This window comes from Pinus tabuliformis, chromosome 9 (assembly GCF_031772625.1).
Source record: "Pinus tabuliformis cultivar Carrire ecotype Pingquan chromosome 9, CPIR1, whole genome shotgun sequence".
Classification (NCBI taxonomy): Eukaryota; Viridiplantae; Streptophyta; class Pinopsida; order Pinales; family Pinaceae; genus Pinus; species Pinus tabuliformis.
In genome coordinates, this window is record NC_142307.1 from 1,846,147,617 (window position 1) to 1,846,161,363 (window position 13,747).

Below are 13,747 nucleotides of genomic sequence, written 5' to 3' on the forward strand. Positions count from 1 at the left end.
AACTCTAGCTTCTGGAATTTGCTTCTGGAGTTTTGGTATTTAGAATTATTCCTCCCACAGTTGTTCTACCGACTTATCATATTGACACTCATTACTCCTCATAATTTTGGATGCACGTAGAAAATCAAGAAAACTTGAAACACACGGAATCCATTGAAACAGTAACTTGGAAAATGCGTTTCAGATAATGTCGAGAAAGGTCCTATCCAGTGTAGCGCAAATTCATTAGCTTGATAGCCATGGACGTCAACATCACTGAAAAAGTACCACTGACTGCAATAAATCAACCAACTAAGTCCATGAATCACTTTCAAAATTCCACATAGAGATCTCGATTAGTGTGCCCCTCATTGCGCGCCATCTAGATTCGGTTTAGGATAATTACAAATTCCGTTGTCTGGCTCCCTCGTGGTTAGCCACATGGCCAGTGAGCTGTCAGCGCCTCATCAATCTGCCAGATCAGACCCAAAGTTCATATTTAGTCGACACATGGCACGTCATAATTTCATGTCTGACTTATGTCACGAATTTCGAGGGCTGATACATGAGTGATTACTGAATTTAAATTGGGAGAATCCATAAGCATCAGGGATTGTTTAGCTAAGTGTGAGAAGGGACGGATCCATTGACAATCAGAATGGGGAAATTTGGGTTGCTGGAAATGAAGACAAGTGATGAAGTGAGCACAGATGATCTCAGGTCCGATTTCCAGGAAATTTGGGTGGCTATGCGCAAAGTGGCAAAGCACTCTGTGGGGTTGCTTGGAACAGGAATCATCACTAGCTTGCTGCAATGGCTTGCCACTATTGCCGCCATGTGAGTATTTACTTTTATCAGTTTTGTTTATTCTTTGGCAAATGACATTTTGTTAAGCAAGTGGGTTATTCCTTTCTTAGGTCTGAATGCCAAGATCCAGCAGTATAGATATCTCTTTTGTCAAATTTACTCCATTCTTGTATTTGATTGACGGGTATTCTCTTCTGTCAAATACACCCAAGACTTGCACTAGACCTAGACCACCTTCAAATACACCCAAGACTTGCACTACCTTAATTGTGAAGACTCTTTGTATCCATTGGCTGTCAAAGTTGACTTTTATCAGGTATAGGTGTAGCCCACTGCAATGATCAGTTTTATAGGCAACATTAACACGGCGACATGTCCAGGGTCTGACAACTGAAAGGACTTTGATTTAGCCACTGGACCACAACCTGCTTGCTGTAACTCTACTTGTGTGCTTAGCATTTTGTCTTTCCACTGCAGTGTATATCAATGTGGCAATTAGTACTTATGGGCAGATCTTTAGATGGGATATCTTTACATCTGTTAGGCAGAGTTAGATCATCCCTGCTTATCTCGAAAATGATACTGCATTTTTCCAATTCTTAAGGGCTTGGTTTCAAAGTTGCATCTAGGGATGAGAGCTGTCCATATTATCGGTCTAAACAACTTGGGTTTCATGGGATTACCTGTGTACCCCTGTTTATTAGTTTCCTCATCTGATGATTCCTGTGATTTGAAATGCAAAGTGGGTATTGACTACCTATCACGGTATTTGAGATGTGGGTTTCCTTAGATTCTGAAAAACAAAATGAATATAAGGGGTCAGATAAGTAATTAAATATTGATTCCATGTGATAAATATGTTTAGGGAAAGATTTGTTTCTCACTATTCAAATGCTATATCCATGCAGGCAAATTGTGGAGTAATCTACACAGTCAGATACCAACGTTTTTAAGATTTCTGCGTGAACTGCAAATCAGTTTTCAACAACATTCCCTGTTGATGTCACAGTTTAATATCTCCGATTATAGTCACTATCTATATCAAATGGCTACATTTCTTCTCTCTTTCACTAAGGTCATGCATCCATTTAACTTAGATGCCTATTTGTCTTAAAGCAAGATTTAGACTGCAAGCCTCACAGGATCTTGCTAATTTGTAATGGTTGTGTCAGTTACCAGACTCTTCTGAGTCCAAGTTGACCCACAAGTTTGACTCTATTCTTTTGAGGAAACAAAGTTACACACCTCTTCCGTGGCTAACTTGGTCCGTAGTCATTCTCCCAATTTCGATTTGCATGTCAAATGCCAGGGCAGATTGACATGGTGACTCACGAATCAGACTTGTTCGTCTGTCTCTGAAGGATACGGAAAAACATGAGCACTCATTTTGCTTGTTTTTCTGATCTGATTTCACAAGACACAACTAATAGATTTGTCCCCTCTCCAGAGGCCATGCCATTTTGTTGTATGTAGTATCATCTATTATTGAAAATTTGCATCATATGGAATTTACAAACTTTCATGCTAATGAAAATTATATTTTAAATTGGCATTTAATGTATTTGATTTTATTTTAATTCCGAAGTCGAATCATGAATTTGAGTCTATTCTTACTCTCCTTACTTACATAATCATTCTCCAAATTAAGTCTTCTTCCTTACAAAGTCATTCTCCAAATCAAGCCTGGTAACATTGAGTATTTGTCATCCATTAAGTGTTTTCCTTGCGAGGGGGGCATCAAATGCCCTCAAGAAATATGGCCTTGAAGTAGACATACAAGCACTTTGATTAATGGCTCATTAACTATGCCGGTCCAACCATCATAACAGATAAAGATTAGTAGTACTCCATTTGGAACAAACGAATTCCAAAAATATCTCAATACTTTGCTCCTCTTTGCTTAAGATGGTGGTGTGATGCAGACTTTATGAAACAAGGGCTCTTGATGCCCTTGGAAGCTTCCTTGCTTGTGCACATCATTATCATGCCAATTTGTTGAGTGAACAACATTAATTGGAATGATGTAAACAAATATATAACATGCAAGGCAACTGTGCACATAATGTCTCCATGTTTAAATTCATAAGGCCCTTCAACAAGAAGACACATTTGTGACGAAGTTGGTCTTCCTTGTCTAGAAGAGGATTGCTTCTTGAGATCTTGGCTGCATTCATATTCTTTTGATCATCTGAGATTTATCAACATATTTTTGTCCTATGGCTTGGCATTTTTAACTCCAACCCACTTTCATTGAGAGAATGGGATTGTGGTTTGATATATGGCCTAGTAACAACAATGTGGTAAATTTGAGATTGCCATTTGCAACTCTCTCCCATTCCCTTACCATTGTATGGTCCAATGTTTTGTAATATTACCATTGTATGGTCCAATGTTTTGTAATACATCCATATTGGTAAGTCGATGGGATTGTCTTTGAGTTTTTTCCCTCCATGGCCATGGTCAAGACTAACATTCCCCCTACCATGTGACCCATGGTCATGAGCACTATTACCAACTGAATAACATGAGGTCATTTGGAAGAATGAGACCTAAAATTAGAAGTAGAATAGGTTGCCCCTCCTCTTGAGCAATTTGAATACTGGTACCCACCTGATCCAGCCTCTAGGTGGATATTGGTGCCCACCTGCCTATTCCACCTAGACCCCAGTCAATTTTACCTATTTCTTTAATTGTAGCACAATTTACTATTTTTGGCAGTTTTTTCGGGTCTTGAACTTTTGGAGCCATTTTGAGGCCCTAAATGACGTTTTTTTGGCAAAATTCCTATAGTGATTGTGTTAGTGATCATATCAACAGCTGTAGCTCTCAGAGAGATCTTTCCAACAAGGTATCAAATACGTCAAATAGAGATAATATGACCAAGTCACGACCCCGGTAAGTTGGCTACCCAACTAACCCCAATGGGTTCCATAAACTCTTGGTGTTACATCCCCTCGAGTTAGGGTTTTAGTTGATTAGGTTTTCCCTTATTGTTCAATAATAAAAAGGCCCTGAGCCTCATTGTAACTCAGTTTAGAGGCATGTAGCCGCCACATCTCTTCTCAGTGATAAGCTTACCATCACCTGAGCTATCTTATTTCCATTTTGTTTGTAAGCATAGTTTAGTATTTTTCTATTAATGAAATGAAGTGTTTTTCTGCTGCATCTCTGTGTTTATGATTATATCTGTAAGTTGTTGCGTTCCTGTTTAAGTTCGGATCAGTGGTATCAGAACGGTCTGCTCTTTCTTTGTTTTTCTTTGCATGTCCCCAATGAGGTCAGGGTATAAGGAGTTAGGGCTCGATCTGGTTGAACCATTGCAAGATCAACCTCGCGAAACCCGATGACCTCCCATGATGGAAGAAAAGAATGACGAGCGGGTAGGAGATCCTTTCAAAATGTTGCTCGAGGAAGCCCTCGGCCTTGGGAATTTGTCTCCATGGATTATATGTCAGGCCTTCTTTCTACTAAGCACGACAACGATTGCGTTTTTGTGGTCGTCAACATATTCTATAAAATGGCCATCATGACGGCCTGCAAGAAGAGTATCACAACAGAGGCCACTGCTAAGCTTAAGCTCTTCTTTGAATGAGTGTGGGTACACTTTGGGATCCCATAGTCCATTATCTCAGATCGGGACAACGGATTCCTGAGTGCAGTTTGGTCAAGTCTCTGGTCGAGGCTGGATACAAAACTTACTAAGTCCACGACTCTCCATCCCCAAACTGATGGTCAAACAGAGGTTGTCAACAAGATGATCGTACACATTTTGCGCATGTACAACTCGAAACATCCACGCATATGGGTGAAAGTCTCCCCTATGTCCAACACAGCTACAATAGAGCTCTCCACAACTCAACAGGCCACAACCCCTTTCAGGTAGGGTTGGGATTTCAGCCATTATGCCCCATTGATGTGGCCATATCATTTGCAGCCACTCAGGAAGATTCAGCTCACGCGCAGTCCGAAGCTGAAAGGGCTAACAACTTCATTGAGCGCATTCAACACATTTGACAATAGGTCCATGATATATTGGACAAATCCAATGCTAAGTACAAGCAGTGTCATGATTAGCATCAAGTGCCGCACAAGTTCCAGGTGGGCGACAAATTTTGGCTTCGTTTTCAAAAAGAGCGCCTTGCTGGACCCCACCACAAGCTTCGCCCGCTCTGATATGGGCCATACACCATCACTAAGGTCGTCAGTGACAATGCCTTTGAGCTCAGCATCCCACCGTTCCTTGGTCTGCACCCAGTGTTCAATGTAGATCGCCTTCGGCCATACTTCCCACCATTGTTGGACACATCTGACATTGCAGAACAACTCACACCAACAAAGCTCAACCCGGACTGCATGGAACAAGCCACAACTGATCAGATCATGGACACACAAATCAAGAACACTCGGCAACAGAGGATACAACTATATCGAGTTGTCAAAGCAGGCCAACTCCGTCACCAGGGCAAGTGGTTCACCAGGGACCAGGTTCAACAAAAATTTCCTCACCTCATGGAGGCTCTACACGCAATGGGGACCATTGCTTCCTAAGGGGGGAGGAATGATCCAGGTGGATATTGGTGGCCACTCGCCTATTCCACCTAGACCCCCCAGTCAGTTTCATCTGTTTCCTTAATTGTAGCACAATTTACTATTTTTGGCAGTTTTTCGGGTCCTGAACTTCCGGAGTTGTTTTGAGGCCCTAAACGATGTTTTTTTGGCAAAATTCAATCAATGATTGCCAAGGCAATGACATCAACATTTGTATTCCTCGGAGAGATCTTTCCAACGAGGTATCATGCACGTCAAATAGAGATAATATGACCAAGTTACGACCTCGGGAAGTTGGCTACCCAGCTAACCCCAATAGGGCCCATAAACTCTTTTGGTGTTACATCTCTTTGGGTTAGGGTTTTCCCTTGTTGTTCAATAATAAGAAATCCCTTGAGCCTCATTGTAACTCAGTTCAGAGAGATGTAGCCGCGACATCTCTTCTCAGAGATAAGCTACCATCGCTCGAGCTATCTTATATCCATTTTGTTTGTAAGCATAGTTCAGTCTTTTTCTATTAATGAAATGAAGTGTTTTTTCTGTTGTATCTCTGTGTTTATGATTATATCTGTAAGTTGTTGCATTCATATTTAAGTTTGTATTGCCACCCACCTACAAACTTACAAAAATATTAGCCTCCCTTAAAATCATAATTGATATATGTTCATTCATTGTTGTCATTTATCTTGTATACTCCAAAAATTGCTGCAAATATTTTGGTCTACTTACAAACAAGGCTTTGTGGAGAGAAAACTAAGAAGGGGGAAATCCATTTAGGGATGAGAGGTCGAGGAGGTGAGGTGGGAAGAAGCGGGGTATTTTTATGTTCCCTTCGTTTGTTTTACTTATTTATTTTTGTGCCGAACCCCCTAGTTTTACTTAGGATCTGCAACAAGAGTGTTTATCTGCTAGGAAATGCCTCCAAATCCACTATGGAAAATTACCATTGTTCTAATTAAAAGGATATCTATTGTTACCTGCGTCACTGCTCAAAAGACCAATGAAGATGGATTCGGTTTGGAAGCTACAAGTGAGGGATATCTATTCCAACAAAATGAATCAAGACTTTCACTTGGCCTCAATTGCATCATATGTCACCAAAGCAACTATGCCATAGAGGCTATATGACATGAAATAAAATATAAATAACTATTAACATAATTTAATATGTAGCCATAATTGAAGAAGACTAGTTGTTGCCAATGTTGCTGGGCATTTGGCTAGTTCCAAGCTAGCGTGTGCTTAGTTTGAATTCCCTTGGGTGGGTTGCACTAATCTATGCCAACAGGTTTACTAGGGATGCTATCTATGAATGCGGGGAAGCATCCCTTGGGGTTTTTCCATGAGGTCTTCCTTGGAAAATACACACACACATATTGTTGGGCAGCGGATTCCCCCACAACATGCTTTTGGGGCTTAAAGCCCGAGTTTTGGTCAATGTAATGTAAAGACTCCGCGAAGTATGGGCGCGGAGCGCAAAAGTCTAGGATGAGTCATAGGGTTGTCGGCCCTAAGAATTGTAAAATAATGTAGAGTTGTGTCGGCCTACCCACGGTCCACGAATCATGGGATTGTATAAATAGAGCGAGTCTCTAAGGGTAAAGATAGTTTTTTTGGGTAAGAAGTAATAGATAGATGAAACACATGGTCAGAGGATAGAAGTGGATCTGAAGTGTATTGGGTCGTAGTAGTAGGAAGAGGCTTTGCAGTTGAGTGCGCAGAGACCTAGTAGAGTCTGCAGCGGAGTGCACGGACCCTTGCAGTTGAGTGCGCAGGGCGGAGTCGGGTCTGTAATTGGGTTGAACTTGAAAAAGATTTATTAATAAAGATAAGTTTGATTCAGAGTACTGTGCATTTGTTCGTGGATCTATATTTTGATGTTATGCGTTATGTTTATCTGGTTATTTATATCCGCGCACTTGATAAACATTGGTATGAATGCTTATGTATGAAAACATTTTAAGTAATTAGTGAACAGAACCTAATTAAGCAAGACTTGGGTAACTAACACGGGTCCGAAGGTAGTACCACAAGACGCAAGGGGCTCGCTGGTGCGCGTAGCCCAATAAGCGCAAAGGTTGAATCGTGTCCCTATCGCCCCATATCAGACATCCCCAGGGTGCGGAAACCTTGTTCTAGCACCCTCCCATACTACTTCGGGTGAGACCTTAGTGTGCGCTCCGCGGACTGTTGCCGAAAGGGCCAGTAGTACCGGGATTTGCTTGGCTAACTCACTTCTGAACTTGGGTTAGGCCCCATGTAGCCAACAAATGGTTCCGTTGCCGGGACTGGGATTTGCCTAAGGGATGTTTGATGTCGTGCCACTGGAACCCAACAAAGAAGGAAATTGAAAATTGGTTGGACAAGAAGATTCACGAGTTCGCGACACAAGAAAACAGAACTCCGCAAGTACCTGAGAAAAAGTGGTTGGACCGCTACATATATACGGAAATCCACGAGATTTTCTTTGCATCCTTTCCTTTTGAACTGTATGAGTGGATCGCGAGGTTAGCCGATAGCTAGGGAAGGTGTAGGCTTGACCAACCGATAGTGTGGACTCCGGAATTGGTGCGCAGACTAGAGGCATTAGAATATAAGCTCACGTGAGCAGTGGACCATTGGCTCGATCAGATAGTAGGGGGATGATCCAAAATGGATCCTAAAACCCTCTAAGTCTTCATATAATAAAAAACGATTGCAAGGGATGAACCTTTAAAAATGGCAGAAAACACTATCGGGTGATAAAAAACATGAAGAAAATGATGATAACAGAGCTATCGGGGGCTTCAATAACTTTGCATAGGAGCCGTCGGATCTGGCTGATCAACGATCTAGATCCAAACGGCATATCGCAATCGGCTGTGGCAAGCGGGGGTTATCGGAGGCGGCCATATGACAGTTGCGATAGCGATTAGCGCGGGTCAACAAGGACCGTCGATCAAGCGCGCAGATCGACGGCCCATGTTAACTCACGATATCGCATTGGCCGAATACAAAGGAGCGCTTACTAAACGGCCCAGGGACTATGCGGTATGCGATTGTGACATGTCGCATCGCATTACCGCATCGGAGCAATACAAAGGAGCGGGGGCCGATACACTTGCGACTTGCGATAGTCGGACCCGACAGGGTTATGAATGAAATTTAATAAATTTTGAGTTCTAGTAAATGGGTTTTTCTTTGTATTTCACGTTTTCGATAAATAAACGAATTACAAAGGAAAATGCGCTGATGCGATAAAATCGGACCCGAAAGGGTTTATGAATGTGATATTATAACATTTCAAGTCCGATATGGAGCATTTTTTGTAGGTTTTCTGTGTATTTGGGATTTTTCATAATAAACCCAAATACAAAGGAAACCCCGACCAAGCGATTTGCGATAACGATATAAGGGCGGACCCAATGGATTATAGGGTGGATTCGATGTGATTTCAAGTTCGATAGGAAGCGTTTTACAACGTTTTACGTGTATTTCTCTGTGTAAACAGAGAACACGATATCTTGGGATTTTAATGCACCGATGGTCCCTTCCGTTGCAAAACAGGGGGCCATCTTCCCTGAAGGCGTTAACAAATGATTGCTTAACGCTTAGAGGGGATTTGAGTGGACAGAGGTCGGAAGCCAGAGAGCCTGAAAGGGAAAACAAACAGACAAGTGCCGATTGGCTTAAAAAGCCACTAAATGATAGAGACACGACAAGAGAGCAGAAGAGCTAAGACAAAGAGGAAAATAGAGACAGAGAGTTAGGGAGGAGAGTCTGTGTACTCAGAAAGACTTGAGGAATCCAAGTAAAGCCTTGTTGTTTTGTATCTGTTGTGTTGGGACTCAAATTGAGCTCACTTTGTAAAACAGTGCTCTTGAAGACATAATAGAAAGGTCACTACTGAAGGCTGGACTAGGAGACGTAGCCCAGGAGTTTTGGGTGAACTCCTTGATTATTTTGCTGTGTTATGTGTGTATGTCTATTATGTTTCTCTAACTGCTCCTTTTCTATATTATTCGTAATCTTATCGATCCGTTGCACTAAGTAATATAGGCAAATCCTGCACATGAGTCTGTAATACCTTAAAAGTAATCTAATATCTCATTTTCAGATCAAGTGGTATCAGAGCTTTAGGTTTGCTAAGGTTAGACAAGCTTGTACTGGATTTTTTTTGTATGCTAACTAGGTCAAAGCTCAAACTGAGAAAAGGAAAACTTTTCGACGCTAATCTAGAGATTGGGAGAGTCTATTCTTAGAGGAGAATGGCAGAAGAAACTCCACGAGAATCAGAAGCCCAATTCATGGAAAGTTTTATGGCCATGCGAGCCATGGTGGAAGAGATGTATCGGGAGTTTAAGAAAGGTCGAGGTGAAAGCACTTCAACACCTCAACCAGATAAAGGAGCAGAGGAACCTCTTCTAGTTGCCCATCCAGAAGGCAAAGGAAAAGAAGAGAGACCTTCTCCACCATCTACTCCATCATCACCATCCTCATCATCTTCTTCACATAAAACTAGCCCTGAAAAGAAAAAGAAGAAAACATCTTTGATTAAATTAGATGTAAAGTTTGATTTGCCAATTTATGATGGAGAATTAAATGCATAAAAGCTAGATAACTGGATTAGACATATTGATGTATATTGCAGGGTGCAGAACATTGATTCAGAGAGGAGAAAGATTCAGCTGGCTAGCCTTCGCCTTGGAGGAACTGCACTAGTGTGGTGGGAAGGCATGACACAAGCTAATTTGAAGAAGCATGGTAAAATTTTTTCTACCTGGAATGAATTTGTTTTTGCCATTAAAAAACAATTCTATCCACTAGCTTATATGCAACAAGCAATGATGAGTTGGCAAACTCTTCGCCAATTAAAGGGCCAAAGTGTACAAAGCGAGACCCAGGAATTTAGAAAAAGAGCTTTAACTCTAGGCATTTCTCTAGACTCACCTGAAACTTTGTTGAAGTATATAGGTGGTCTGCATAGCTATTTGAAGCACAACATTCTCATGTTTAATCCTACTAACCTAGATGATGTATCAATTCAGGCTACACATCTAGAGGTTAGAGGCAAGAATGTGAACTCAGAGAATGGGGGATCATCAAAACCCTCTGCAAGAAAAAAGAAGGAAAAGAAGAAGCGGAAATGGAAGGAGAGGAAGACAAACATTGTATAGAAAGACAAACCTTCATGCACTCACTGCAAGAAGGATGGGCACGATGATGAACACTGCTGGTCTTTGCATCCGGAGTTGAAACCCAAGAAGTTTGGTGGTAAAAAGAAGAAGACTTCTGCTACTATTCAGAAGGACTTGGGGTCAGACTCAGGTGATGAAACAATAGTCATAGCCACAGGTATAAAATGTTATCCGCTTTAGAGAATGTAGAGATCAAGAAGCAGGTACAAGAGCTGCTCGATAAAGGGTTCATAAGACCAAGCACATCACCATGTGGATCTCCAATCGTGTTGGTGAGAAAGAAAGATGGTTCGTGGAGGATGTGCATTGATTATAGAGCACTGAATAAAATAACGATCAAGAATCGTTATCCTCTTCCTCGCATTGATGATCTATTAGATCAGCTGAAAGAAGAAGTTTACTTTGCCAAGTTAGACTTGCGTAGTGGCTATCATCAGGTCAGAGTAGTAGAACAAGATGCATGGAAGGGTTCATAAGACCAAGCACATCACCATGTGGATCTCCAATCGTGTTGGTGAGAAAGAAAGATGGTTCGTGGAGGATGTCCATTGATTATAGAGCACTGAATAAAATAATGATCAAGAATCGTTATCCTCTTCCTCGCATTGATGATCTATTAGATCAGCTGAAAGAAGAAGTTTACTTTGCCAAGTTAGAATTGCGTAGTGGCTATCATCAGGTCAGAGTAGTAGAACAAGATGCATAGAAGACTGCTTTCAAAACAAAGCAAGGGCTGTATGAATGGCTGGTTATGCCTTTTGGCATTAGTCGCTTGACTAATGCTCCTGCCACTTTCATGAGAGTTATGAATGGGCCTTTTATTAATGATTTTGTAATTGTATATTCAGATGACATTCTTGTTTTTAGTAAAACATGGGAAGAACATTTGAAGCATGTAAAGCAAACTTTAGATGTTTAGAAAAGAAGAAATCTCTATGTGAAGTTATCAAAATGTGAATTTGGCAAAACATCTTTAAATTATTTGGGTCATATTGTAGGGGGCGGTGAATTGAAGATAGATCCCTCTAAGGTCGAAGTCATTGTGCACTGGCCTAAACCCAAATATGCTACAGAAGTTAGGAGTTTCCTGGGAGTAGCACAATATTGGAGAAAGTTTATTGCTAACTTTTCCTTGATTGTAGCTCCCTTACATGCTTTAACAGGATTGAACAAGGTGTTGCAGTGGGGAGGCAAACGGCAGAAAGCCTTCGACACGTTAAAAGAAAAAAATAGTACAGCACCAGTACTAGCACTGCCAGATCTTCAACATCCATTTGAGATTGAAACAGATGCTAGTGACCATGCCATGGGAGCAGTGTTGATGCAACACGGTAAACCCATATGCTACCATTATGAGACATTTGATTCTGCAGTAGTTAATTATCCCACATATGATAAAGAATTGTATGCATTAGTGCAGAGTGTGAAAAAGTGGAAACATTACTTAATGGGCAAAGAAACAATTATACATGCAGATCATCGACCACTTCAATATTTGCACTCACAAACTAAATTGCAACAATCAAGACATTATAGGTGGATGGGTTTCCTACAGCAATTTCATCTTGTCATCAGATATAAGAAAGGCATACACAATAAGGTTGCAGATATGCTATCAAGACCAATCATAAATGCATCTACTATACTTAAGCATAACTCGGTAATGAATGAAAGCTACATTGAAAAATATGCTCAAGATGTAGATTTTAAAGATGTATATGCAACCTTAAGTCATGGCAAACAAGTAGAAGAATTGGATTATTATGTTAAGGACCAACTCTTGTATCATTTGGGAAAGTTATGCATTCCACAAACTGAAAGAGTTAACATAATCCGAGAAGCACATATTTCTCTTATATCAGGTCATTTTGGTGTAAGTAAAACAGTTGCATAGCTGCAAAGATTCTGCTATTGGCTAAGAATGTTATGAAACCAGCTCACAAAAGCTAGAAAACATAGCTCACCGCCTTAGAATTCAGCGTCTTCGAGGGGCAACTTCCTTTACATTACACAATTGAACAATTCTTGGATGATACAAAAGAAAAGACCTTCTTTCTATATATAGGAGTCTAAGGGGTCATAATATAATCAGAGCTGACATAACAATAATGATGTAAGGGCACAATAGTAACAATAGTGGGCTTCTATGGGGCACAATAGTAACAATATGGGTACTACATGGGTACAGCAATATAATAAGGGGGTTGTACTAATAACAATAAGGGGTTACACTAGTAGTATAGGGGCCTAACATGCCTCTCTCCTTCGAAAAGTGTTGTCCTCAACGCTTGAGTAGTTCTTGATACTTTTGTATAAAATTCTTGTCCTCCCATGTGGAATCTTCAGCGGGTAAGTTCTTCCACTTGATGAGATACTTTGAAATTGATCGATTTCGTAGCTGTCGGGTTTTTGTTTCTGTGACTACTACAAGTTCCAATATGATTTTTCCTTTCTCTTCAAGTTCTGGCAATATTGTTTGAATTGGGATCTTCTGCAACTTTTGTATGAGTGGCCATACTTCTTCGTCCTTTTCATCCCTTGCTTCGTTTATCCAATCTGGTTGGATAATAGAAATAGCACAAAACAATGCTTTCACATCCTCATCCTTTCTTGAGAGTGCATCTGCAACAAAATTTTGCTTCTCTTTTCTATAGATGATGTCAAAGTCACAACCCAACATATTTGTGACCCATTTTTCTGTTCTTCTAAAGATAATAGTTGTTCTAAAAAGTATTTAAGACTATCATGATCCAATTTTACCTTGAAGTGTCTTTCCATTCGGTAAGGTCGCCATTTCTTAAGTGCATGTAGTATTGCCAACATTTATTTCTCATATATAGCTTGCTTGAGATGTAGCATTAAAAATACCCAATCACCTACATCAAAACATTTTTCACTACGATGTTGATCTACCTATTGTTTCATTCAATTTTGCACCAAAGTGGCATTATCCTTTAAAAGTTGGAGAACTTGTTGTTGATGCTTGATGTGATCTTTCACTGCTTGGACCTTTTTCTTCTTGATATGTCCTTCTATCTTGAGAGTTTGAAGAGTGGTAATTTTTTTGAATGCTTTACAAGATATGGTCGAATTCATTTCTTGATGCTCGATGTGATCTTTCACTTCTTGAACATTTTTTTCTTGATATGTCCTTCTATCTGGATAGTTTGAGGAGTGGTAATTTCGGCCAATGCATTACAAGATATGGTTGGATTCATTTCTTCTTTCTTGATGTG

The 13,747-nt window shown here is 40.5% G+C and overlaps 1 protein-coding gene across 1 annotated transcript in view; it reads left to right on the top strand.

The window, feature by feature from the left end:
* The first annotated feature begins 508 nt into the window (after positions 1 to 508).
* LOC149156210 (cold-regulated 413 plasma membrane protein 2-like) overlaps positions 509 to 13,747 on the top strand; it is a 53,313-nt gene continuing 40,074 nt past the window's right edge. The window contains exon 1 of the mRNA XM_089437993.1: positions 509 to 816. Within this exon, the coding sequence (XP_089294119.1) occupies positions 638 to 816 (179 nt within the window). The 5' untranslated portion in view covers positions 509 to 637. The remainder of the gene's footprint in view (positions 817 to 13,747) is intronic.